This window comes from Microcebus murinus, chromosome 2 (assembly GCF_040939455.1).
Source record: "Microcebus murinus isolate Inina chromosome 2, M.murinus_Inina_mat1.0, whole genome shotgun sequence".
Lineage (NCBI taxonomy): Eukaryota > Metazoa > Chordata > Mammalia > Primates > Cheirogaleidae > Microcebus > Microcebus murinus.
Window position 1 is genome coordinate 116,506,354 of NC_134105.1, and position 27,618 is coordinate 116,533,971.

General features: G+C 37.7%; 1 protein-coding gene across 9 annotated transcripts in view; it reads right to left on the reverse strand.

The window, feature by feature from the left end:
• SCYL3 (SCY1 like pseudokinase 3) overlaps positions 1 to 27,228 on the reverse strand; it is a 61,320-nt gene extending 34,092 nt beyond the window's left edge. For 3 of the 9 annotated variants that reach the window (XM_012783918.2, XM_012783919.2, XM_012783916.2), the window contains exons 1-9: positions 24,101 to 24,236; positions 23,024 to 23,116; positions 18,897 to 19,111; positions 10,530 to 10,715; positions 8,707 to 8,820; positions 5,547 to 5,603; positions 4,351 to 4,453; positions 3,065 to 3,176; positions 704 to 781 (exon numbers count right to left, since the gene is read on the reverse strand). In XM_012783918.2, the coding sequence (XP_012639372.1) occupies positions 704 to 781; positions 3,065 to 3,176; positions 4,351 to 4,453; positions 5,547 to 5,603; positions 8,707 to 8,820; positions 10,530 to 10,715; positions 18,897 to 19,061 (815 nt within the window). In that variant the 5' untranslated portion in view covers positions 19,062 to 19,111; positions 23,024 to 23,116; positions 24,101 to 24,236. Of the gene's footprint in view, positions 1 to 703; positions 782 to 3,064; positions 3,177 to 4,350; positions 4,454 to 5,546; positions 5,604 to 8,706; positions 8,821 to 10,529; positions 10,716 to 18,884; positions 19,112 to 23,023; positions 23,117 to 24,100; positions 24,238 to 24,326 lie in introns of those variants that run through there. The other 6 variants (XM_012783913.3, XM_012783910.2, XM_012783921.2 and 3 more) reach the window with 6 other exon arrangements.
• Positions 27,229 to 27,618: the final 390 nt, after the last annotated feature.

Genomic DNA, 27,618 nt, shown 5'->3' on the forward strand with positions numbered 1-27,618 from the left:
TGCCAACTTTATCTTTTTAAATCTTTCTTATCTCAGTGTCGTATTCTTCATTAGTACCATCAAAGCCCTCATGTGTAGTCTCATACCTACTGCCTGGAGTACTATCATCTAACCAACCAACCCAGGTCTTAAATGAGTTAAGCCTGCTCCCTCTGCAGACAACACTGACCCACCTAAAGGGAGATTTAACCATTTCACAGCCTGCTTTCACCCCTTTGATGACTTCAACACCTGAAGTCCACTGTTCACAGAGTCAATACTCCCCATTGCCACATTCAAGGACCACCTCTTATCTGTCCTTGTCTTGAAATTTACCCTCTAACAGGACTCAACTGCTTGTAGTTCCCTGCACCAGTCACACTGGGTCTTGCCTTCATGCATTTGTTCACGTTGCTCCTCTGCCCAGAATACCTTTTCTCTAACCACCTCCTCCCCATCCTCTCTGTCAAGATTCCCTCTAAAAGCTCTACCACTGCACGCACCCCTCTGTTTAAGGATTATCAGTCTAGGTATCTGTTTCTCTCACCTGAACTATCTACCTATCCATCCCAGGGCCTAGCTGAAAGCCTGGCATGTAGGAAATGTTTGACAAACACTGTTAAATAAACCAAATGTCTGACTCATCTTCTCCAGAATCCCTAAAGTGATTACATGGGACTTAATCCAAGTTACTTAATTCAAGGACTTAACTTTCTGAACTTACTTGAAGAATTCAGTTTTTTCCTCTTCACTCTTCAATGTTAAACTTTTCAAGAAATTCACAACTTCGAGAAAATCATTTCTAAATGCCAAAAAGAAAGAAATGCAGAAGATATTACAAGAGGCATGTTAATACTCACCACAGACCACATGTATAATTTCCAACAAAGAAATAGCCTTCTAAGCATTTAAAAGATCAAATCATAACTAAGTAGTTTATGAGACAAATGCTATGACATAAGCCTCGAAGGAATCTAATATTTTAAGAATATCAGAGAAATCTGTGAAGAGGATACAAGCTTAAACTCACACATGCTAACATGCTTTTTTTGTTTGTTTTTTTACAGACAAAATTTCTCACTCTGTTGCCCTGCACTCTGTGGCCCTGGATAGAGTGCAATGGCAACATCGTAGCTCACTGTAGCCTCAAACTCCCGGGTTCAAAGGATCCTCCTGCCTTAGCCTCACGAGCAGCTGGGACTATAGGAGCACGCCATGATGCTCAGCTAATTTTTCTATTTTAAGTACAGACAGGGGTCTCACTCTTGCACAGGCTGTTCTCAAACTCCTAAGCTCAAGCAATCCTCCCACCTCAGCCTCCCAGAGGGCTAGGAGCTTTATGGTTTTAATAGTCATCATAATCCTCCAAATTTGTGGTTGTAATAGGTTGTGTTAAATTAAACATCCTGGGAGAAATAACATTACCCTGACAAAATACTGTTGATTCCCAAGTCTCCTTTGGTGAAGTGAAAACTGTTAAAGTTGTTGAGGAAATTTCTGCACAAGAATTTTCTCATTTCTCCGGCAGTAAGTTATTTAGTCATTCTTTCAACCAGGCAAGGATGAGTGTGAGAGGAGACATTAGACTCCTACAGGGCTGCCCCAGAATCCCAAAGGCTGTGGACTGTTCAGCTCACACCCTACCACATACGAGACTGTTGCCCCTGGATGTTTCAGTACACAAGCTGGACAGCTGACACGGCAGGCCCAGTGAGCACAGCTACCACCTGGGTTTTCACAGCTTATGTTTACACCTATCATGTGTTTCTCTCTGGCTCAGTAGAGAGATGTCTTAACTTTAATTAAATTGGGCTCATGTGCCCCAGCAAGAGATGCTGGTTCTGACTGCTTCTGTTATCTCTGGCGGGGTTTTCTTCCCATGTAATAATGGGAAGGTGGAGTTGGTGTGTTTTTAGCTTTCTTTTCTCCTTTCAATTTACAATATAATTCTTAATAAGAACTCATTTTACACACTGTAATGAGAGAATCTATTTACTAGAATGCATTATTCTTCACAGAGACTTTCTATCAAGGGAAATAAAGTATTTCTAAGAGTCATCCAATAGGACATGGAAATAGCTTGGTTAAAAGACTCTTATAATGGTAAATACACACAATTTATATTTATCAATTAAAAAAACAAATTTTAGGAAACATCCCCCCAAAAAGACTTTCATAATGGGAAAAGTTTTGAAGAATTTCTTTGATACATAAATGACAAATATAACACCAATAACTATAAATACCACTTATTTAATAATATACCAACCTCCCCAGTCCCATCTTAGAGGTAATTTTTCCCCTTCAGGACTGATATTAGCTTTCCTTTCGCTCTGGTTTTTCCCATGCTTTCCAAATGCAAACAAAGACGATACTACTTCAAAACTAGCATAAGCTTGGTTTGCTAATAAAAGCCATGAATCTGGAACTAACCTGTGCAGAAGTTCTGCAGTCATGGAAATAAAAAATAAAGGACATATAATTAAAACTAACCTCAAAAAGAGGTTCAAAAACATCTTAATCCAGGAAAGTATTAAGGTATATTGTATCCCTCCCCATAAACCAACTTCTCTGCTCTTCCATCACATATTACTAGACAAAGAAAAAAATCTTCTACCTGAAGAAAAATAAGCTCATTTCCCACCCCCACAATAAAAAAAAATCAACAATAACAAACTCATATCAATAATGGCAGCAGAAAGAAGAAGCCATGTTTATTAACTTTTCAATTAACTTACTACCGTAAACCACTGAACACAGCCTAGCCTCTTCAAAATCAAAAGTCCTAATGAATCCGGCTATAATTTCTAACCCCCAGCCTTCATGACAATCAAGGATTTCTAAACTGCCTATCCATTAATATGGTAGGAAACTGAGGCAACCCAATTTCCTCCCCCTATTCTCTTCTAGGGACATGATTCAAATTCAATCTCTCCTAATAATTAACAACAACAACAACAACAACAGGGACTGCATCATTTGGTCCTCCAAAACCCCCACTGGTGCTCATACACGTTCAAGGAAGCAGGCAGCAGTGGGAAGCAGCCAGCGTCACCACAACCGTCACCACACCCTATGCCCTCACCTGAAGAAGTCATGGGATAGTAAGGTGCAGAGCGCTGGCCGACATTTTGGATTGGGATTCAGCAAAGTTGAGTGCAAGGTCTGTTGAAAGCTGGAGAGAACATCCGCTGAAACTGAAATCCAGAGCTACAGTTAGTTTCCAATGCCTTCTCCCTCTTTTCAGGACCTCTACAGCTGGAGACTGACGAGAGCAAAAACCAACCTGTAAAAGCCCAAACAAACAAAGCCCTGGCTGTTGCTAAACAGCTTCCTGCTTGCTTTAAGCCAAACTCCTTGGCAGGTGTAGAAAGCTGTCCTGCCAACAAAACCAATCTCACCCCAGGTACCTACCTCCCCTTCTATGCCCTCTCATTTCCTAATTGTCCTTTTAACCCAGCTCAGGCCCAAAGAAGGTTTAATAATTGACAGATTTGAGGCCCTCTGTCAACCAAGGTTCCTCATCCACAGAACACAGAAAGTTATCTGAATGACTATATTTTCAATACTTTCAAAGATGGTACATAATTGCCACCATTCCAGATACACAGAATAGTTAGCTCATTATACACGGTAGATGCCTTCGGGCCTTAGAGTTTAATTCTTAAGTACTTAAGCTGGGGCAATTTAGAGCCCACAGCTGAATGGTGCTTGTAACACCAGAACACCAGCATAAGTGTCATAGTAGAAACCACATTAGAACTGGCAAAAGCTTACGCAGTGTGAGCTACAGGCCTGTGGGGCCCACGGTGACGTGTGCCTCAGTAAACTTAATGAGTGGAAAATTAAAGGCCTAGAGTAGACACAAGAGTGGAGCAGGCTGCCAAGCATGCAGTTAGAGAACACAGAAGATAACAGAAAACAATGTCTTTAGTAGTCTGGGTTTTCAGGGGCAATGAAAGAAAAAAGTAATGAATAAATTATACCAAGAAGAATATAAATCAAAAGGATTTTGAAAGCACAGAGACAAAGAAATGTGAAACCTGATTTAATAAAAAATTTGACTCTTACTCTATTATTTGGATTATTATATGTAAATCATTATTGACATTTATTTATTTATTGGCTGGCTCAATAAGGAATAGAGTTTTAGACTATTAATACTATTACTTAAAATTCTTTCACTATACAAACAAATGAAACCAAGACTTCTTTCTTGACTGCTATTAATATCTGCTCTAAAAAAGCAACAGGTAAGCAACAGGTTCCTTACTATGATCAAAGACTGCAGTCCTTTGAATTCCACACAGAACAGGGTGTGGATGATTTTCCTACTTATTCTATGGAAATAGTAGTATAACTCCAACTCACCCTGTTCATTTAAGATTGTGAGCAAACTTTCCACCAATGTTCCAAATGAAAAGGCATCCCGGGCATGTCCATAAGACTCTGGAAGAGTTGTGAATTCTGGAGACTAAAAGCAGTAAAGACCATTAAAACTAAAAGATCTGCCTTACAAGCCATTTCTAATTTCTCTGAAGCATTTTCTCCTATGTTTGCATTTATTATACCTAGATCTAACTTCACAGTGCCACACACTAATTTATAGGATCTTAAAACTTAGTGAATGGCATTGATAGAAGATTTTTAAATGCCAAACAGGGGCAAAGAGGACAAAAAAGGTCAGAATATGACACCTGTCTGTGGCTTTTAAAAATATTTTTTATTACAACCCAGAGTAAAAAAATTTATATTATGATCTAGTATACACACATATGTATAAAGTATGTATATAATAGAAACAAAAAATCTCATAAAACAATACTTAGCCTTACCATCTAATAGGATGCCCAATGATATTTTCTTTTATTCCATTTTTTAAAAATGTTGGTCACGACCCCCCAAACTGACTTAAAATCCACAAATCACCAGTTTAAAAAACACTGATAGATGTATTATATACAAATACATAATACTGATTTGGATAATATCTGATTTATTTAAAGTCTTAGGTCTATACTTAAGTTTACAGTTGGGTTTGTATTTCCTATAAAGTACACTAAATATGTCTTTGGGATTAATGTTTGTTTATAGTGGTTAGAACAAATTTATAGGGATCATCTTCTTTTGAATTTATTGGCAAAGAGAATCTTTACCAACACCATAATATTAATAATCACTCTTCTCCTCATCTTGGAGTCCTAACTAATGAGCAGCTGCATAGATGATGGCTCAGGTGAAGCACACAAAAGGACTAGGGTTGCTGCTTCTCCAGCTAGTATGTCTTCCAGCCAAGTGCAATTACTTTTTATGAAGTGGGTATGATACCCTGTTTACCTTGAGGTATGTCTATCTTTAAACAATATTACAGATGTTTATATGACCACAAAATATAAGCTGGTTCCCTGGCTGTGGTGGTAAGATTATCCTCAGAAACCCACAAGGCCAGAGAAATCATGAGGCATCTATGAGATGGTAAAGAAAGAAATGGGCAGAGGAAAGTTTCTTAAAATTTCATACTCAGTTACACAAAGGAGCCTCATTACATGTGAAGTATATCACCTTACCATCTCTTCAGGAGGGATAGATGCTGGGTCCCTTACTGACTGGATGCTTTTCAGAAACTAGACAGAGAAATAAATTAAAAATAATTCATACATATGTTTGGTGAACCAATCTCTTACATCAAGTTACAAAAGCAATGAGCAATGAAACAGCATCAATTAAACTTTCAAATCAAAACCACATATTAAATACACAAATTTACAATCTTCCTAATTTAAAAAAAATGTGAATACAATACCTGGCACAGCACAAAGTTTAGCAGAAATAAATGTTATTCCATTTCCTCTCCCCTTCAGCTGGTTTAACAGACACCCTCTGCTGTTCAAAGTCATCTGTGCGTCTGATTTCCTTATGTGGAAATTAGGAACACTTCTTTCTCTTCTGCATACATATTAACAACTAAAAGGCTTTTCTACACAGAACACATTAATCACAGAACAAATCTGTGATTAATCTTCTAACTAAATCAAGTGAATTTTACGTTTTGCTACCACATGGGATGTAAGTGGAGAACCCTCAACAAAAGGAAGAGACAACCTACAGAATGTGAGAAAATATTTCCAAACTACCCGTCTGACAAGGGATTAATAACTAGAATATGTTATCTCAGGAGCACTAACAACTCAATAGGAAAAGAATCAAAAAATCTGATTAAAAATGGGAAAAGGATCTGAATAATATTTCTCAAAAGAAGACATACAAATGGCCAACAATTATATGGCAAAACACTCAACATCATTAGTCATCAGAGAAATGCCATTCAAAACTACAATGAGATATCATCTCATCCTAGTTAAAATGGCTTTTATCCAAAAGACAGGCAATAACAAAATGCTAGTGAGGATGTGGAGAAAGGGGAACTCCCTTACACTGTTGGTGGAAATGTAAATGAGTGTGAACAGTATGGAGGTTCCTCAAAAAACTAAAAACATTACCATATGACCCAGCAATCCCACTACTGGGTATATATCCAAAGGAGGAGGATTCAGTATATAGAAAAGACATCTGCACTCCCAAGATTTGGAATCAACCCAAGTGTTCCATCAACAAATGAAACGATAAAGAAACTGTGGTGCATATACACAATGGAATATTATATAGCTATAAAAACAATGAAATCTTGCCATTTGCAACAACATGGATGGAACTGGAGAACATTATGTTAAGTGAAATAAGTCAAGCACAGAAAGACAAATCTTGCATGTTCTCATTCATATGTGTGAGCTACATAATAAAAACAATTGATCTCATGGAGACAAAGGGTAGAATGATGGTTACCAGAGGCTGGGAAAGGTAGTAGGGAGGGGAAGATAAAGTGGGGATGGTTAATGGATGCAAAAATACAGTTAGACAGAATGAACAATATTGATAGCACAACAAAGTGACTACAATCAATAATAAGTTAGGGTATATTTTAAAATAACTAAAACAGTAGAATTGGACTATTCCTAACACAAAGAAACATTAAATGCCTGAGGTGATGGATATCCCAATTAACTTGATTTGATTAACTTACATTGTATGCCTGTATCAAAACATCACAAGTATCCTATAGACAACTATTATATACCTATAATAATTTTTTTTTAATTTTGAAAAGAAGTTGAGAACCTTATACACTATGGAGACAAAAACCAATATCCACAGAATAAGCCCATTCACTAATTTAAAGATTATTTTTGAAGACCTTGTATGTTCCAAACACCATTTACGGCACCAGGAATACAAAATAAATACAATAAATTCCTTGCCCCCAACCAGATGCTCATAACCTTGAATGTAAAAGCAAAATTTCAATAAATGTGCTGAGTGTCATGGAAACACTGAAGGAGAGACTAATTTTGTTGGGGGTGGGGAGGTGGGGAATGCCTGGGGGAAGGGTCAGAGAGAGGAGGCTTAAGCTAGATCTCAGATGAGTTTGCATTTCAGGGGAGAGTGGGGGAAGAAAGGCATTCCAGCAACAGAATGGCCTACAAAGGAAGAAGAGGGTGAAGGAGGATGGCACATGTGGGAACACAGCTGAGCTGCATGGAACAGTATACAACCAGAGTGTAGCTCAAGAACTGTGAGTGGTACCTGGAGCTGAAGGAGGGCTGGGGAAAGAGATTGTGAAGGGCCTTATATGCCATGGCAAAGAATTTGGAATATATCCCATAGATCGGATTACATGCTTTATGTACTAATTAGACATAAGGTAAATTCAGAGAAGAAAGGTAAATTCAGAGAAGAAAGTGATTAACACGGCGGAAATAATCAGAGAGACATCTTTTTGGTAGAAGTAGCATTTGCACTGAGCAAGAAGAACCCATGAAGGTGCACATTAGACAAGGCCCAAGTTAAATGTGGAAGCAACACAAAGGAAAATAGGAGAAATTAGACTAAGCTAGTAAGTCAAACAGTAAGGCACCACTTTAGCAGGGATATTATGATAGGATGGTTTTTCTTTTTTTCCTTTTTTTTTTTTTTTTTTAAGAGTAAGTCTACCAGCAACATGCAAAATGTTGGAAAGAAGAAACAAAACGGAATAGAAAGGTTTGTAGAAAGTTTAAGCTGGAAACGTATAGATCTCTGTCAGACAAAATCATAAGTACCACATGTAGGAATAACATAGCATACTAGGAGGAATTAAGATGCACAGGTTGTAATATCAGCTGCTGGTACACATGTATGAATTTGGGCAACTTAGATGATTGTTTAATGAATATTTCTTGAATACATAATATATGCCAGGCACTATTCTAGGTATAGGTATGAAGATTAAATATAAGAGACTATCACACCCTGAAGAAGTTCAACCACTGGTATAGAAGACAAATACATAAAGGCAATTTCAATATTAAGTACTAAGTAGTATAATCAAAATAAGTACAGGGTACTACAGGACCAGAGAGGAGGGGCATTTAATATAAATATTTTAATAAACTAGTTTACCTCTCTCAGGCTCAGGTTCCTCATCTATAAAACATGGAGAGAGGAATATATGAACCCCTAGTGCTTCTTTGAGGAATAAAATGCTATAATGCTATGAACAAGGGCATTAACAAGAAATTCAAGTCTCCAAATCTAAGATCATGCTAACACTGAAGCGTCTCCTTGGCAAGAACCATGCACCAAGATACTATAAAACACTGAAGAAGGAAGAGGGCCTAACACCTGGCTTACCTCGGGTGTGGCCTGAGTAACTTTACAAACAGTTTCCATTCCTCCCAGCTTCCAGTGCCCATCTTCACTCACAAACACAGATGATAAGCAGACATTGTTGTGTGTTAGGTGTCCCTAGGGGGGGAAAAAAAAGAAGATGGCCACTCCAATTTTTGTAGTAATCTTAAAAAACTAAATTCTAATCACCGAAAAAGATTATGACAAGCCTTTCCACTTAAGGAATAATAAATGGCACTATGACTTCAAGGAACAACAAATTGGGTGAAGTTTGATAAAAGGAAAAATGGAATGGAAAGGCTCTTGTTATTGCCCCTGCCTGGTGAGGCAGTTAATAAAGACATTAAAGCCACTGCACAGAAGAAGTCACCTCTCCATTTCTATGAGAATCAGGTGATACACATGTCCTTAAACATTTATAGCCTATGCTATCTTTAAATCCCTTTAAAGATAAATTTTATCTTTGCATGCATAGGTTTTTTTATTTATTTTCTCCTCTAAATTCTTTCTCACCTACATTCTATCACCAACCCAGATCTACTTCACCTGAATCTTGTCAGTAGGCATTAAAAAAATTCTGCCTGAAGAAGAGGAAAATGGAATGATAAGGATCACCAGAAATGTCCCACAGACCACAAACAAGCCAATTATAAATCTACTGAGAAATAGCACAGTCAAATAAGAAGAAGGGAGAAAATGGGAATAGGGTTTAAGTATTTAAATTTTTATTTCCAGGCTCGAAATCATTACAGTAGACAAAAGAGTACTTTATTCATTCTACCCACTAGATCAAATATGTACATAGAGAATATTCCAAAATATGTATATTTTAAAGGAAGGTTTAGAATAGCACGTATGGTATGTTTCTATTTGAGAAAAATAAAAGAGAAAAAGCACACAGATATTTGCTTTATATGCACAAAGAACACCTCTGGAATAATACCTTGATCATCATGGAGGCCTTTGAAGAGAAGAATCAGGGCAATGGATTCCAGGATGTGAGAGGGACTCACCTGTCCCTGTGTGCACTCACATACTGTACAAATTTTACCATGTGCACTGCACTTTTTCCAACAAGGCAGATATTTTCCCCTAGCGAAGCACTAATAACTCTTGTTACTATGTGAACTCAAACATACTTTTAAGAGACTATAAATCCAACATATGTGAACAGTCTGTCTCCCATCAATAGAAAAGATTTAAAAATATACATAAAGATGAGTCAAATGCACATATTTCTAACCTGTGACTGATGTTTTTTAATCTTGGGGGGGATGCTGATAAAGACCTTACTGCTTCAGAATGCAAATATCATTAAGAAATAGTAGCTCAATAATACTGTCAAGATATAGGCCCTCACTACTCAAATGAGAAAAGATATGTATAAATTCTGTCTCCTCCTAAGAAACGGTCCTTTCTTGCTTCAAAATTTAAAATGGGACAAAACTCCTAAAAACAAATAAGAATTTTGGTCTATAGCAGCAGATGTTAAACCTTTACCTTTGTCTTAATAACTAATACCAGCTGTAGCTATTTTTAGGTAAACAGTTATCCAAAACTAGAAGTAGACTATACTGCACTAAAATACAGTTCTATAAATAATTGCCCAGGGAAAAGGAACTGTAGAATAGTTGCCCATTCCATAAACCATCTGTCTGTACACCTCTGGTGACTTCCATTGTGTTATTTTTTCTTAGGAAGTCTTCTAATAATTGTAACTTACAATTTCTATGCACATAATAATTTACAAGTACTAACACACACAACATCCCCCCCAGTCTACAGCAAAGCCTGTAAAGCAGACTATACAGGTTAAGGTTACTTACTCTGTCATGAAGGAAGATAAGAGCCAGCAATATGTCATAGATCCCAGCACACACCTCCGCGGAAGACAATGTTTCCAAAGCCACTTCCAGAGGCTGCACTCGCTCAGTGACAAGATGAATGCCATCTGCTTCCACAGTACAAGATAAAAATCTTAGCAAGCAAGGATGACGAAGTGTCTTCAAGTGCTTTAAAAATACAAACAGAAGAGGTGATGAGGTTAATGACTCAAAACCTAATTAATTATAGTTCCACATACATTGCGTTAAGCCAGAAAATATATACTTGCACTTAAGGTCCATTAAAGTTTCCTAACCTCCTCCCTACCCCCCAAATTTCAAATAAGGCATAGGAATATCTAGGACTTGTTTTGACTTTTTTCAATTTCCCAACATTTTAATAACTCTACATAGACTTCCAGTTCCATTATAGTACTGTAAGCTCCCTAAAAGCCCAGATTTCCCAATTGCTATAAACGCTGAACAAAGTGCCAGACACAACTGTTAATACCTGAGAACTCTGAAAAGTAAACAAAAACAAGCAAATTATGGAGGGGTATCAAAACGTGAAGCAGTGACACCCATAGGGATGAGTTTCCTGGATTGGGGAATTTTTCCCTTCTCAGTTATGCACTGAAGGCAGGCCCCAGTTGCAAAGCAATGTAACAAATGTGCTAAAACTCCAATAAAAATCTTGCTATCTTTCTGGCCAGAAGAATCACAGAAAGGAACCCAGGCAGGCCAGAGTATGAGGAGAAAACCCCAGAGGGTAGAGGGCTGAAGACGTAGATTCCCTAATTTTCTACATATCCACAAATTCTGAGACTAACCCCTGAAACAAGCATGCACACAGTATAGACCCAAACAGGCATAGTAAAACTATGAGAAATAAACTGAGATTAGAACTACCATTCACAGTAAGCGTGGGAGTTCAAAAGCTTGAGGTCTGAACCTGAGGGGATTAATTGCCTGCTAAATAAAAAATATCAATGTTCTCCAAAGAACTATAACAGAGCCAAAAGTCTACCCAACAGGACATTCAACATGTCCATAATGCAATACAAAATTACTCAATATAGAAAGAATCATGAAAATGTGATCAATTCTTAATGGAAAAGATAACCAACAAATACCACTCCAAGATGACCCAAATATTAGAATTATCAGGATGAATCTAAAGCAGCTATTAGAATCATTCTCCTAGACATTAAGGAAAAGTTATAAAATAAATGGAAAGAGAAATTCTCAGAAGAGAACTAAGAACTACATGGAAATTTTAGAAATAAAAAATAAAATACTGGAAATAAAAATTAATGTAGGGACTCAATAACAGAATGAATGCGACAGAATAAAAAGTCAGTGAACTTGAAGATGTTAACTACTCTGAAAAATAAGAAGTGTTTTTTAAAAAATTAATCACAGCCTCAAGAACCTGTGTGACAATAACAAAAGGTCTCATAAATATAACTGAAGTTTCATAAAGAGAAAAGAGCTGAGTCATAAAAAATATAATGGCTAAAAATTTAAATTTGACCAAATACTTAACTTTATAGATTTAAGAAGTTCAGTGAACACCAAACAGGATAAGTTCAAAGAAAACCACACAACATCATCAAACTGCTAAATATCAAAGATAAATAAAAAATGTTTGAAGAAGCTAAAGAAGAACACCACATTACATGTGAAGAATGATGATTTAAACAACGGTAGATTTCTCATCAGAAAATATGGTGACCAAAAGATAGTGGAACATCTTTAAAATACTAAAAGAAAAAAATTATCAACCATGAATACTATATCTAACAAAAATATTCCTCAGGGACAAAGGCAAAAAAAGGGCATTTTTAATAACAGAAAAAAGAAAATTTATTGCCAAAAGATCTGCTCTATAAAAATACTAATGGAAGTTCCTCAAGTTGAAGAGGAAATGATAACAAAGAGAAACTTGGATCTTCAGGAATAAACATCAGAAATGGTAAATATTAAGATAAATATAAAGGCCACATTTTCACCTCTTCAGTTATTTAAAATATATATCACTATTTAAAGCAAATACTGTAACACTGCCTGGTGAGGTTTTCAATGTGTATGATGTGTATACAATTGTACATATGTTTCAAAGGACAGTAGGGGTGGGAGGCTGGAGACACCTATATGATTACAAGGCTTCTACATTTTATGTGATGTGGTACAATATTAACCAAAAGTACCTTTTTTGCCTTATTTTTTTTAATTTTTCATTGATATATAATAGATGTATATATTTTGGGGGTATCTATGATAATTTAATACATTCACATAATTTATAAAACTCAAATCAGTATAATCTGGATATCCATCACCTTAAATATTTGTCTTTTTTCAATGCTAGGAATATTTGAATTATTCTCTTCTATTTTAAAATATACAGTAGATTACTGTAAACTATAGTTATCCTACTGATCTATCAAATACTAGGTCTTATTTCTTCTATCAAACTGTAATGTGTACCCATTAATCAACTTCTCTTCATTCCCTCCTCCTCCTCTCTACTCTTCCCAACCTGTGGTAACTATCAATCTCCTCTCTATCCTCATGGTATCTACTTTTTAACTCCCACATGAGTGAGAACATGTAATATGTGTCTCTTCATGCTTGGCTTATTTTCACTTGACATAATGGCTTCCAGTTCCATTTATGTTGCTGCAAGTAACAGGATTATGGTTAATATTCCATTATGTATGTATGTATATATACACACACACATATATATATTATATATATATATGCCATATTCGCTTTATCTGTTTATCTGCTGATGAGCACTCAGATTGATTCCATATTTTGGCTATTGTGAACAGTGCTGGAATAAACATGAAGTGCAAATATCTCTTCGATGTATTAATTTCCTTTCTCTTGTATATATATCCAGTAATGGAATTGCTGGATCACTATTTTTAATTTTCTGATGAACCTCCATAACAGTTTTCCATAGCGGTTGTACTAAGTTACATTCTCACCAACAGGGAATGAGGGATCCTTTTTCTCCACATTCTCTCTAGCATCTGATATAAGCAATTCTGACCAGGGTGAAATGATATCTTATTGTGGTTTTGGTTTGCATTTTTCTGCTACTTAGTAACATTGAGCACTTTTTTATACACCTGTTGTCCATTTGTATGTCTTCTTTTGAAAAATGTCTATTCAGATCATTTGCCCATTTTTAAATCAGATTATTTGTCTTTTTACTATTGAGTTGTTTGAGCTCCTTATACACTTTGGTTATTAACTCCCTTGCCAGCTAGATAGTTCGCTTAAAAAAATAGGCTATTAAAGACTAGCTATGTATACTAAAATCTTTAGCACAACCATTAAAAAAAATAAAGAAATATAGCCAAAAAAAATCAAGATACATTAAAATTGGGATACTGAAAAATACTCAGTTAATCCAAAAGAAGAAAAAGGAAAACAGAAGAACCAAAACCAGAATGGGACAAATAGAAAACAAATAATAAAATCCAACTATATTAATATATACATTAAATATTAATGATCTAAGCACTTCAATTAAGAGCAGACAAAAAGGCAAGACCCATCCATATGCTGCTTATAAAAGACACTTTAAAAATGAAGACATATTTACGCTGAAAGTAAATTGACAGAAAAGGATATACCATGAAAACAGTAAGCATAAAAAGGCAGAAGTGGCTATATTCCTATCAGGTAAAATACACTTCAAGACAAAGAGTATTGCTAGAGTTAAAAAGAATACTTCTTAAAGAAAAGGGACAGTTTAGTAAAAAGACATAATTGTAAATGTATAGATCCATTATAGTAAAGCCTCAAAATACAAAAGAAACAAAAATTGGCAAAAGGAAAGGGAGAAACAGTACACTGTTAATTTGTATATGTACATATAAAAATATAGCAAAAATTCAGATGAGCCAAAAGTTGTGCTAGCAGGTTAAATGAGTATAGTTAATTGAGAAAACCTTACAAGTATGTTTTGAGCTATTTGTGTATAAAATTATACAGCCTCCTTCATATTTTCATTATAAGAATCAATTCAAATAATTTTCAAACCAAACACAAAACACTTTTGCCTGTCAAGGAAAAATTCTTCAGGTTTGATGTTTTCATGGTTTTAATTATTTTCATTTGATTTTATGTGCCTTCTTTCATTTTCCTTCTAGGTACTAGTACCTGGGATAGACTAATATGTCAGAAGGAATGCAATTTGGCTCAATGCTAGCAGGAAACTAGAGTCACTACATGTGCACCTGTTTGAAAAATTAAATAAGAGGCTGGGGACAGTGGCTCATGCCTATAATCCCAGCACTCTGGCACACCGAGGTGGGAGGATCGCTTGAGCCCAGGAGTTTAAGGTTGCTGTGAGCAATGATGATATACTGCACTCTAGCCCAGGTGACAAAGCAAGACCCTGTCTCAAAAAATAAATTAATTAGTTAAATAAAATGAGAAATTTCACTTTCTCTTCTGCTTATTTTTTTATCCTGCATGCCTAGCAAAATTCATGGTCTAAACTGAGTTCATATTTGTTTAATAAAGGAAGAAGGCACTTAATTTAGCGAGAACCTTATTTGTCACTCCTCCTTAGGACATTCAATATTATACATAAATTATGTATACAGATTCACAGGAAAGAAGAATCAAAATAAGCACTTAAGAATAAAATAGAAACATTTCTTGATTCAAGCCTCTGGTGCTCTAAAGAATAGAACAAGATATACTTATTAAGGTAAATAGGATATTTTCTCAATGAATGTCATCTGAACAATTAAGTAGCTCTTGTTCTGGTGGAGAAAGATGACTGCTGTTGAATGACAGTGCCTTGAGTGCATTTGCCCCAAAGTTACTGAATATCTATTACTCCATTCATTGCACTAGGTGATGATCTTTGAAAGAGGATTCCAAGACCTTTATTGTTAAATATGAATAGTACTATATACTTTATCAATATTTGTATTTATGCACACCCACCCGGAGATCTTAAGTGAGCTTATATCCCTTACTATAAACTATTCCCACTTTTCAGGAATTAATTATGACTCAGCTATCTAGACAATTAATTCAAGCCTCAGAGGCTTAATTCTTTCATTGCTGTTCTGCCTCTGATTTGCTATTTCACTCTTGAGAGCAACACAAAGTTAACTAACTCAGTGTTCTTATCTACAGCTCAAATCTATCTGCAAGCTTTAGAAAGGTAGAAAGCCAAAATTTCACACTGTTTAATAAATATAACAAAATAAATGAAATGCCTAAACTAGATAACAAGGATTTTCAGGGAAAAATATTGTTCCTTCTTCCCAGATGTAAATCTGAGACAAAGGTACAGATACATTGTGTTTAAATTCTACCATCTGAAGGTTGGATCACAAACTAGGAATAAAATGCAGAAAGGAAAAGGGATAAAGAATTCCATTCTGGAGAGCTTTCATTTGAGGAATGATGGAACATCCAGGTGAAGATATACACAGGCATGTGAAAATATAGATCTGGAACACAGACAACAGATCGGGGCAGATATTTTGTTTTGGACAGCAGGCGGGATGGTTACAAGCATCAAAAGAGAAAGCATGAGAAAGTGATGTCTGAAAAGTGCGGTGGGAAACTGGGAGATGGCCAGCTCCATCTAGTGGCTCCATCATATCTGAGGCATGGGAGAATACTTTAGAAGTTCTTCTGAATAGATCATACTCAGGAGCCTTGTAAGAGCACCAGGTTCTGATTATGAGAGGAAAGAAATAATTTCTGAAAAAGTTAATAATGTAGGGAAGTTGACTGACCAAGGAATAAGGGTTGTAAACAGTAAAAGAAAGGGCTTCCATTTCTTTATCATGTCACACAATGTGGGTTCTCAAATATGTTGACCAGCCCTCCTAGAAAAGAGCCTGAATCCATCAAGATGAGCATAATGTCTCCAGGATACTAAATAGAGCACTTGCATAGCATCTATATACTATTCCTAGAGTCCTATGTGATTCCTGGTATAAAGACACTCAGAAATCGTTTCTATAAGCTTACTATAAACCCCTAAGCATTCAGATTACAGCAAACTACAGTGACCAAATTCTGACTTAGGATTTATCATTTCTTATGTTATTAGGAACTGCTTAGCTTATCAGTTAGAACTGAGTCATAATCACCAGTGACCAAATTATACTATTAATTACAGCTGGTTAATTGAAGATAAAATGAGGTAGAATGATGGACCTAAGCTTTTCTCATATTGTTTTGTGGCCAGAGCTTATACCTGTATTTTATCTTATTTCAGAGGCCTAACAGTGTACTATGATTGTTATTTTTTACTTATAACATAGAAGAAGTATATAATAGTTATCCAGTAATATCTGCCAAGGAAAACACTGCATATCTGCTTGAAATGGTCATTAAAACTATCAAAGATGGGATGAGGAACCCAAACTCTAAAGAAAGTAAGTCATGCTAACTAAATTGTTTTAGTATTTCAGATATCTAGGGCATCAAATTCCTAAAATCTATTGCATCACATGCCTTACATTTCTCAGGTAATATGACCTAGTTTTTGAGATTATAAGAAACAGTCTAATAATCTAAACTCATTATCACTTTGTTACTATTTCAAATTTCCCAGATTCATGTCTGAGGTTTTCAAAACCACAAGATAGCACAAGAAGGGACAAGTAAAAACTATTTGCAAAGACTCAATCATGGCTTAAACAGGTACCTATGAATACAAAGGGGGAAAAAATTCTTCCATTTCAAGTTTTGCAATTCTTACAGCACAGAAGTCCTCAAACATCGAAAGTAGATCTTTGCTGTTTTCCTTTAAAAACGTTATGATCTGGGTTATTCAATTTTCTTGGTACACGGGCCACAAAGGGCAATACAATTTAAAAAAAAAAACTTATAGTCTTAAAAAAAAAACTAAGAAAGATTATAAATCTCTAGTACCTCGCTGGTAATAGTCACCCTAAGTTATTATAAAAAACAATATGCACAATCTTATTAGATGAAAATAACAGGAGATATGTTAGACATTAACTGCACATAAGAATAAGACAGTGCAGCAAGGCATTTTGCGTTTTGCAAAATCACAATAAAAAATTAACAATACCTAAATGGAGTGAAAAGGAGACAAAAACATGGTTTTACCAAAAAGCAAAATTACCTAGTAATAAAACAGCTAGCTTCACTTTTTACTACAATGCACTACTAGAAAATGCATCCTGAGAGAATCGTTACATGTCTTTTTCCTTAGAAACCATCTTATAACTTAATTTTGTGCTTGATCAAAGACATAACATAATTAATGGGTGTGACCAATCAAATACCAAAATTATATTAATACTATAACCCTTTATAATCACTTTAAAAAGTAACAACCATTTAAAGAGCCCTATGAAATAGATATCAATGTTCCATACCTATAGATATTACAAATGGACTCAAGGTAATATAGGTCATAATTCTAACAAAATAAAGATATCAAATTCAACCTGAAAATAGTGTGCTTGCCACAGTAAACACTGAAGAATTAAATAATACAACTATATTTTCCTTTTTAGAAAATGATCTGAATGGCTGACTATTCAAAGTGCCACCTACCCACTAAGATCAAGTTAGTTGACATATTAGCTAATATTATTTGAAATATCAACTAATGCCTTTGTTTTCTCTAATTCAAAAAGACATTTGTGGTTATTTTACTGAATTATATTCCAAAGTAGAATCATTTTTTCCTAATAAAAGGCCAGGGTCGCCTAACAGTGTGTCAAACAGCAGGCTAATGCATTGGTACCCTTTGCCCGAAGTAACAGCTACAAGGTGTGACCTAAAAGGACATTTTTCCTAAGAGGGAAACTGAAGCCTCTAGAAGTTAGTGATTTAAGGTACTGCAGCAAGGATGAGAGCCCAGGTTCAACATTCTTTGTGGGGCATCCAGTCTAACATTCTAGTTCAACACTCTTTCTGGGGCATCACAATATCTCAGGAAAATAAAAATATAGTAAAGTTCCAAAAACATTTTACTTCTAAGCCCATCATCCACTCACTAATTAAAATGTTGTCAATACTAACAACATTTTTGCTAAGCTAGATTAAAGCCTTTTATATTAGCCATATAAAATAGTCTTTCTCACTACAAAAACTAAATTATGATGATAAAAGTCATAACATCAAGTTTTATGCAGCTTTTTAGCTATAGCTATGGTACCTAACCATGTCATACACCCATAAAGAAAAGACAGCTATGTTTTTAAATCACATGAATAATAAAATACTATTTTATTATTGGCCTTACCTCCTTTGACCTTTATTAATTTCATTTTTTTAAATAGTAAACAAGATAGTAAATAGTACTAACTATGAAGTCGTCACCTATTATGGTACCTTGGCAGCTTTATTAACCTTGTCTTCATTTTCTCTCTTGTAAACAAAAACCGAAGCAAATTTGCCATCCTGCAGCACAGCAGGATAAACGGCAAGTCCAGAGGGTAAGGTAAATGGTGGTTCTTTCAGCGTGTAACTCTTTAAAGCACTGTTCTCTGATCCCATCCCTTATGCAGTGGGGCAGTACTGCAGCTATTCCTCAAATCCAAGCAGATCTGAAAGAAAAGAGAAAACAATTTCAAACATCAAATCTCTATCTACAACATGAACAAGAGATTTCCAAGATATCCAGTAACAGCCACTCAAACCTGCTAATTTCTGCAACCCTCATAACTAGGACATTTGACAGTGAAAATGGTAAATGCTCATCAAGTTACCAGCAATGCTTATTAATTAACAATTAACAATCTAGAGAAAATACACATTACCAAGTAGTCACATACAGCTATGGTCCCTTCCCAAACTCTACCACATATAAACTTTCAGAGTAGAAAGGCAATCAAAAATAGGATGAGGTAAATTCATACTTCCTAACTCACTCCTGTATCTTGCCTCACAGAGGAAAATGTTGCAAAACTTGATTACTAAAAAATAAAACTTCTTTATGTCTAAAATAACTTAAAATTATAAAGGAAAACAATATAAATTGAAGAACATTTATAACGCTGATGGAAAACATATTAACAAATGGAGAGCTCATACAAATCAAATAAACACTAAAACGCTAGTACAATACTGAGAAAGAAGAAATCACTCATTGAACAAATACCAATGATAGTAAACATAAGAAAAAGGGCAATTTCACTACTATTCTTCAAAGTTATGCCAAATAAAAAGGTGAAATTGCAAAGCTGTACAATCTCAAATGCTAAAAACAAAACTCACACATACAGAAAATTCTAGAAAATGCAAACCACTCTGTGACAGAAAATAGTTCAGTGGCTGCCTGGGGAGTGGGCACAGGCTAGAGGGACCAGGGTAAATGAAAGGATTACTGAGGGGTATGAGGAAATTTTGGGGGGATGAATATATTGATTGTCTTCATTATGACAGTTATGAGTGACTATAAATGTCAAAACTTATAAAACTGTACACTTTATGTTCAGTTTATCCTATATCCAATATATCTCAACAAAGTTGTTTTAAAAAGACATACATGCATACATACACACAAACTTGAAAAAAATATGCTGAAGTATTAACAGAGGCTGCTATGGGAGGTTAGATTATAAAGATAAGTTTATATACACACATACACACACACACACTTCCAGGCACATTCCAAATCTATAATATGAACACAAGAGGGATACAAACGCATACAGGTAAAACAGGTAAGGCACAGCAGTCCAGCAGTATTGGTGGGTAGAGTAGCAAAGGGCCTACGTACTGCACGTGCACAGACACCTACTGAGAGAGGGCTTACACTCTGAAGGGAGCAGCTATCGCAAAGTTCCTACCGGGACTGAGTTTCAAGGCTGTCAGATCATGCCATTTACCAAGAGCCTGAATAGTTACATGCAAATTTCCACATTTTTTGACGTTGGCTCAAACTTTTTTAAAACCTATATAGGCCAAACAACATATGTCTGAGAAATTTGTGGCAGTCAGTTTTTAGTTCTGGCTTTACCATAATATAAAAATTAGAAAACAAAAATTTCTTACTAACTCTGGCAATGTGATGAGCAAACTGCTAGTTCTAAATAACACAGCCTTTAAAAATTTCAGTTTAAAAACTTTATTTTCTGGACAAATATATAAACCCAGTGGTTGTAACACACAGACTCTATACTTGCACTTTGTTCCCACTTTGGTGAAGTTCCATACAATACTTTCTATTACACATTATTAGAGTATGTAATGGTGCTCAAAACACATGCCTAAAACAAAATTTAAAGTGCCTACAGAGCCATATATATCACTATATAAGAATCACAACATGTATAAGGGCTAAAGCTATCTAAAATTGCAATTTTTCAAAATTCAAGAATGTTTCTGTGGGTAAGAACTAAGTCTGCTTTGTAATAAATCTATTGAGTTCCTACCTACCTAGCAATTTATCCTTCTGAATGATAGAGAAGTAAAAAACAGTACTAAAAAACACCAAGTATCTCAACTATACATAACATTCACCTTTCTGTTGGGACTACAAATAAAAACAGTCCATGAAGGATCATGAAGAAGAGCAACTATGTTAATCCTCCTGTTCTGGAGATGTTGTGGTCCCTGTGCATGCTGCTGAGTAGGGGAAGGACCACATTTAGGACCACAACCTCCTGCTGAGTAGGGGAAGGACCACACTTAGCACTCAGGTCTTGACCCCCTCTTCTTGGGCATAGTTAATGGGCCAGGTCATACGCTGGGCCAAAGGGTAGTCCTTTCAGATCAGTCATCTCTATGACCCATGGCCTAACTGAAGAGAGAAACTGGACAGATCACTGTCTGCCCCAAGAATGTGAACTAGAAGAGAGATATTTGTCTATTAGTAACACAGCTGAAGGTAGGATGCCCTGAGGTAGAGTTAGGGCTACGGCAAACCCAACCATATGAAATCAGACACTTGGCAAACACAGAAAAAGTCAGTTGGTAGGGGGATAAGAAAAAGGAAACACTGGGGCCAGGTGCAGTGGCTCACACCTGTAATCCTAGCACTCTGGGAGGCCGAGGCAGGCGGATTGCTCCAGGTCAGGAGTTAGAAACCAGCTTGAACAAGAGCAAGACCCCAGTCTCTACTATAAATAGAAAGAAATTAATTGGCCAACTAATATATATAGAAAAAATTAGCCAGGCATGGTGGTGCATGCCTGTAGTCCCAGCTACTCAGGAGGCTGAGGAAGTAGGCTTGCTTGAGCCCAAGAGTTTGAGGTTGCTGTGAGCTAGGCTGATGCCACTGCACTCACTCTAGCCTTGGGCAACAAAATGAGACTCTGTCTCAAAAAAAAAAAAAAGAAAGAAAGAAAGAAAGAAAGAAAGAAAGAAAGAAAGAGAGAGAGAGAGAGAGAGAGAGAGAGAGAGAGAGAGAGAGAGAGAGAGAGAGAGAGAGAGAGAGAGAGAGAGAGAGAGAGAGAGAAGAAAGAAAGAAAGAAAGAAAGAAAAAGGAAACACTGGGAGAGCAGCTTAGTCACATTTATAGAAGCACATTACTACTCCCATCTGAAGGCTGCAGGAAGCCCAATCCATTTCCCTCACTGTCTCTCTGACACCTTTAGCAATCAGCACCCCTTTCCCTGAGATAGCTTGAGTGGGTCTATGTTCTTTGAAACCAACTGCCAATTCATAAGCAGAAAACTGTCTTTAACTGCTGCCTGAAAAACCAGTTAGACTAGAGGCTGGGTTAGAGAAGTATTCTCTTAAAAGTGTCTACCTGAAGCTAGTCTAAAAACTTCTTTTTCTTAGCCAAAAAAATATAGCTTTTTGAATTCAACACACAATAAGGGTAAAACTGAGAATAAGAAACTGTAAGGAAATGAGTATCTTTTTGGCAGAAATTCATGTTGTTCATTTAGTTTTAATATTAGTCCTCAGGGGAGATAAGGAGGTCACCAGAATCCAGGGGCAGTGCTCTGGCTACATAAATGGCAGTCAGCGGAGATGAGAGCAATGGACATTTAATTTACTTAGTTATTTCTAGATAGCAAAATACTTCCTTGTGGGAATATTGATCCTTACCATATTTATTACCTCTGATTTAATAGTATGAATTCCACTACAAAATAATTAACAATTAGAGTTATACAAGCGTTAGGAAGAGGCTAAAACTGGTCATTTTTCTTGGCCATGTATTTTAGGTCAAAGACGCTAAGAAATACCACTTAAAAATTAAAAAGGGATGACTCAGTTTCTTAAGAGAAAGGATACCATTTTGTTGTTTTGAAAAGCATGGTTAATGTTAACAGAAGTCTATGATTCCATCAGTGTGACCCTGACAGAGTAGCAGAATTATATTTTATGTTCAGTGAGAACTGTATTAGGGGAAATTAAAAGCTGTGCATGTGACTGCAATTTGAGAATGTCTTAAAGCAGTAATCTTAATGCTTTACTTCACACAACTATATCTAAAGAGGCATAAATACTGTTAATACTTAACAGTGCTTTAAAAATAGTAATTCGTTAAACAATGGACTTACTGAAATGTAAGACAGATAAACACTAACACTTGGACTTCCAAAATGCTCTTTCTTGTTTTGAGGACGGCGAAAACACAAAATCTTGCTTGATAGCTTTGAAATGAAAAAGTCACAAGAAGGTTCAGAGGGATATTCTATCACAGCATATATATTTTACAGACTCTATTATCTCCTTTCTATAACAGAATACTGAGTTGGCAGTCTTTGACTTGAATATGCTTCACAGTCTTCCCTTTTAAAATTTACTTACCTATCTTTCTCCACCCTTTTGCTTAGTTGGGCAGCACATGAAGTTTCTGGACCTCTTTTGGATTAAGAAAACCCATGTCTAGGTCACAGGGCAACTCATACACTCAACTAACAAACCTGCTTCCTCTGGGGAAATATTTCTCTCTGCTCTTTTCCCAGCAATTAATGGAGATTATCCTGGTCCTAGCTCCCTTGGCTTGAAGTTACAGAGATAGTGGCTTGCACTATGAGTTCTAAAGATACACTGTACTGACTGATATTTTGGTATCTAATTTTACTTTACTCTGGCCTTTTGCTTTCATCTGCTGCAGGTGCATGTTTCCTGTGCTGAACTGGGTCCAGCATTGCTAGCTGACAAGCAGTACCTGGTGAAGTCTTCGGGGCCCAAAAGAACTAAGTATGATTTCAGCTAAAAGATACACTTTAAAGGACACGGGGCCCCAAAAAACAGCAGTAACAGCAATCCCAAATGTCAGGACCTGACTCCAAGTAGTTCACGTGGTTCCCTAAATACGACCTTCTGAGAAAGGCTTCATCTTTATTCTAAATAGAGAGCACCACGCAAAGACCGGAGCGAGCGGGGCCTCCGGGGACCGGGCACTGGTCTTGCCCTCCCGACGGCGGGCAGACCCCGGGCTCCCAGGCTCGCTCGGGCAATACCTAGCCCCGCTCCCAGCCCGGGCACACTCGCCCGGTCCACCGCGACCCCGCCGGGACGCCGAGGGGCCGGGGCGGCGCTCTCGCCTCGCCGGCCCCGCACCTTCCACCCCTCCCCGCGAGGACCGACCAGGCGGCTCGCTCGGGGAGCTCCGGCCGCCGGCGCCTCACCGTGCGGGCTGGCCGCGAAGCCCGGAGTGGAGGGCGACCCACAGGGAGCGCGGGGAGGCTGCCCGGCAGTGGAGAGCACAACTCAACCGGCCGCCGGCGGCGCGCCGGGCTCGCTCCCGCGCGGGCCGGAAAGCGCAGACCCGCCCGCGGAGCGCGCGCCCACCGCGGCCCTCCCCCACGGCCCGGGCCCGCAGGCCGGCGGAGCCAGCGCCCGGCTCCCTGTTACCTGCGGGAGGGCGGCGGGGGAGGAGGCCGAGGGACTTGGCTCCGGTCCGCTTTTCGCCCCCTGTTGACACCAACCGCCCTCGCCTGCCGCTTCACGCTGTGGCCACTACACCCACAATCTTCTGGGGGTCAGGTCGCTCCCACACCATAGAGATGGTCCGGAAACGGGACAGAATGCCAGCCTTCGCCCCTCCGAAGCCGCCACTGAGGCGAAAGAACCCGGAACCGAGCTAGAGCGGCCACACGGGGACTCTCAAGCAGGTGCCATCTTGAGTGTGGGCGCCGGTGACGACGCCGCGTTTCAGTCACGCCCCCAGCCGCCTCGTTGGTATGCAAAGACGGCCCTTCTCCAGAGTTTCACGCTGAGTGCGCGTTTGCCCTGACTTTAATTTTTAGACTTTTAACGGCGCAGTTTTCATTTCATTTCCGCCCGAATCCAAAATGGTTACCAGTCACTTCTTGCAAACAGTAAAGGGGGCAGGGCTGAGAAAAGGAGTACGGAAATTAGGGCCAATTTTTAGAAGCGCGACTTCACTCACCCCGGCAGCCCTGATTGGCTGCGCTCCGCGGGCCGGAGTCGTGCGGGCTCCCGGCTGATGCTGGCTTTGGGGCGGAGGGCGTGGTGACTCCCCGGCGTAAGCGTGAGAGACGGAAAGTCTCCCAACTCACGATTAAACAAGAAGTAAAACTGGGAATATTAATACGGTAGTTCCCACTCATCTACGGTTTAGCTTCCTGCTGCTTCAGTTACCCCGGATCAACCTTGGCTCAAGAAGATTAAACGGAAAATTACAGAAATACGCAAGTCATGAGTTTTAAATTGTGCGCCATTCTGAACAGCCGTGGTGAAATCTCACGCTGGCCCATTCTGTCCCCCTCAGGATGTGAATCAGTCATCCTTTGTGCCCACGCTGTCTGCTCCGTGCCCCTTCGTCAGTCACTCAGCAGCCTCCGTTACCAGACTGGCGGTATTGGAGTGCTTGTGTTCAAGTAACCCTTATTTTAATTAGTAATGGCCTTAAAGCGCAGTAGTAGTGGTGCTGGCCATTTGGATATGCCAAGAGGAGACGTAAAGTGCTTTCCTTAAGTGAAAAGGTGAAGGTTCTGGACTTCATAAGGAAAGAAAAAAAAATCGTATGCCGAGGTTGCTAGGGTCTATGGTGAGAATGAATCTTCTATCCATGAAGTTGTGAAGAAGGAAAAAGAAATTCGTGCTAGTTTTGCTGTTGCCCTTCAAACTGCAAAAGTTACAGCCACAGCGGGTGATAAATAACTAGTTAAGATGGAAAAGGGCTTAAATTTGTGGATGGAAAACATGAACACAAAACACGTTTCAATTGTGGACAACATATTTCTCCGAAAGCATTGAGACTCTATGAAGACTTCATCAAGGGATCCCCTAAAATGAGCCACACCAAGCCATTTACTGCAAGTAAGCGGTGGTTACACACATTCAGGATTAGGTTGGGGCTGAAAAATATAAAAACCACTGGAGAGGCCACATCTGCTGATGAAGAAGCTGCTGATACATGTCTGGCGGAGTTGAAGAATGTCAAAAACAAAGTCTCGGGGATCAGTGGTGAAGTTAGGAAAATCATTCACATGGCAGGACAAGTTGGTAGAGAAGGATTTGCTGATACGCTTGATGAAGAGGTGGAGGTACATATCGAAGACATGGAGAAGTGTTAACAGATGAAGAATTGGAAGAACTTGTGTAGTCATCTATGAAGACAGGAGGATGAAGAAGAAAACTTGAAGCAGAACCAGAAATGTGGACATTACAGAAGTTTGACAAAGTGTTTCATATTGCACAGACATTAAAAGACAAAGCCATGGAATATGATCCTCACGTAAAACACAGCATTAAAGTCACCCGTATGATCAACAAGGGGTTACAACCCTGCAGCAACACTTTGATGAGTTAAAAAGAAAGATAAAACTTCAATTACATGTTTTCCAAAAGGTTTAGGCAAAGAAACCTTCGGCTATCTAGACTTCCCAACCATCAACAGCCTCTGTCCTGACATTGGATTGTCCACAAGGCTTGACCCAGGATCACCCAAAACAAACTGTCCTCCTAGTGACATATCCTTAGAAGGTTATCCTCAATTTCAGGCATCCACTGGGCTGGGAGTCTTGGCACTTATGCCTCAAGGATAAGAGGAGACTACTGTATTACCTATTTATCTTTTTTTTTTTTTAAGGTAGCACCTAGTTCTAATATTAACCGTACTCAATAGGTTGTTGTGAGGATAAAGTGAATATACATAATGATTTTAAAACTACATGACACAAAGTAAATAGTCTACAGTATTTTTGCTGTTATCATCTTCATGATTTATATTAGTAGTCATCATCACTACTACTTAATGCTTCTACGACCTCAAAGTTGACAACTAAGTCTAAATCATTTGATCGTGTACAACTTTAGGTCCTATCTGGCCTAAATAGTAGCCAAAAAGGTTTAAGGTGGATAAGGACCCCTATTAATTTCTTCACCAGGTTAAATGAAAACAATCAGGTCAAATTTTGCCCCTTGTTTAGAAATGTATTAAATATTAAGAGACAAGTACACAGTTAATTTATTCCATCCTATAAACTTGATGAAATCTGGGCTCTCTGTCCTAGGTCAGTGCTGTTCTGTAGAAATAGCATTCAAGTCATATATATAATTTCAAATTTCTAGTAGCCCCATTAAAAACAGTAAAAAAAAATGGATTGAAGTTAATTTTAATATCATATATGTGTGTGTGTGTGTATATATATATACACATACATATTTTGAATCAGAGTCTTGCTGTTGTTCAGGCTGGCTTTCAATTCCTGGGCTCAAGTGATCCTCTTGCCTTAGCATTCCAAGTAGCTGAGTGGATAGGACTACAGGCACACACCACCCAGATTAATATTATATTTTAACTGAATATATCCAAAAGATTACTTAAATGTGATTCAATATAAACAATTATCAAGATATTTTACATATAGTTTTTTGTAACATCTTCAAAATCTGATATGTATCTTCTACAACTTGGACTAGCCACATTTTAATCTCCTTAGTCACATGTGTCTGGGGACTACTGTATTGAAGGTGCAGTTCTAGGCAACCTGACCGCCATCTTGCATTAGAAAGCTGAAAAATAAAAGTATAGTGCTGGATTCTTTTACCATCATAGTGTCAGCATTTGGAAACCAGAAATCCTCCTGACCACTACTAAAGCCAGGACCATCAGGGATGAAGCCTCAGGCGGCATCTCCAGCAACTGAGGACTCCTTGAATTTTTAAACCCAGCTTA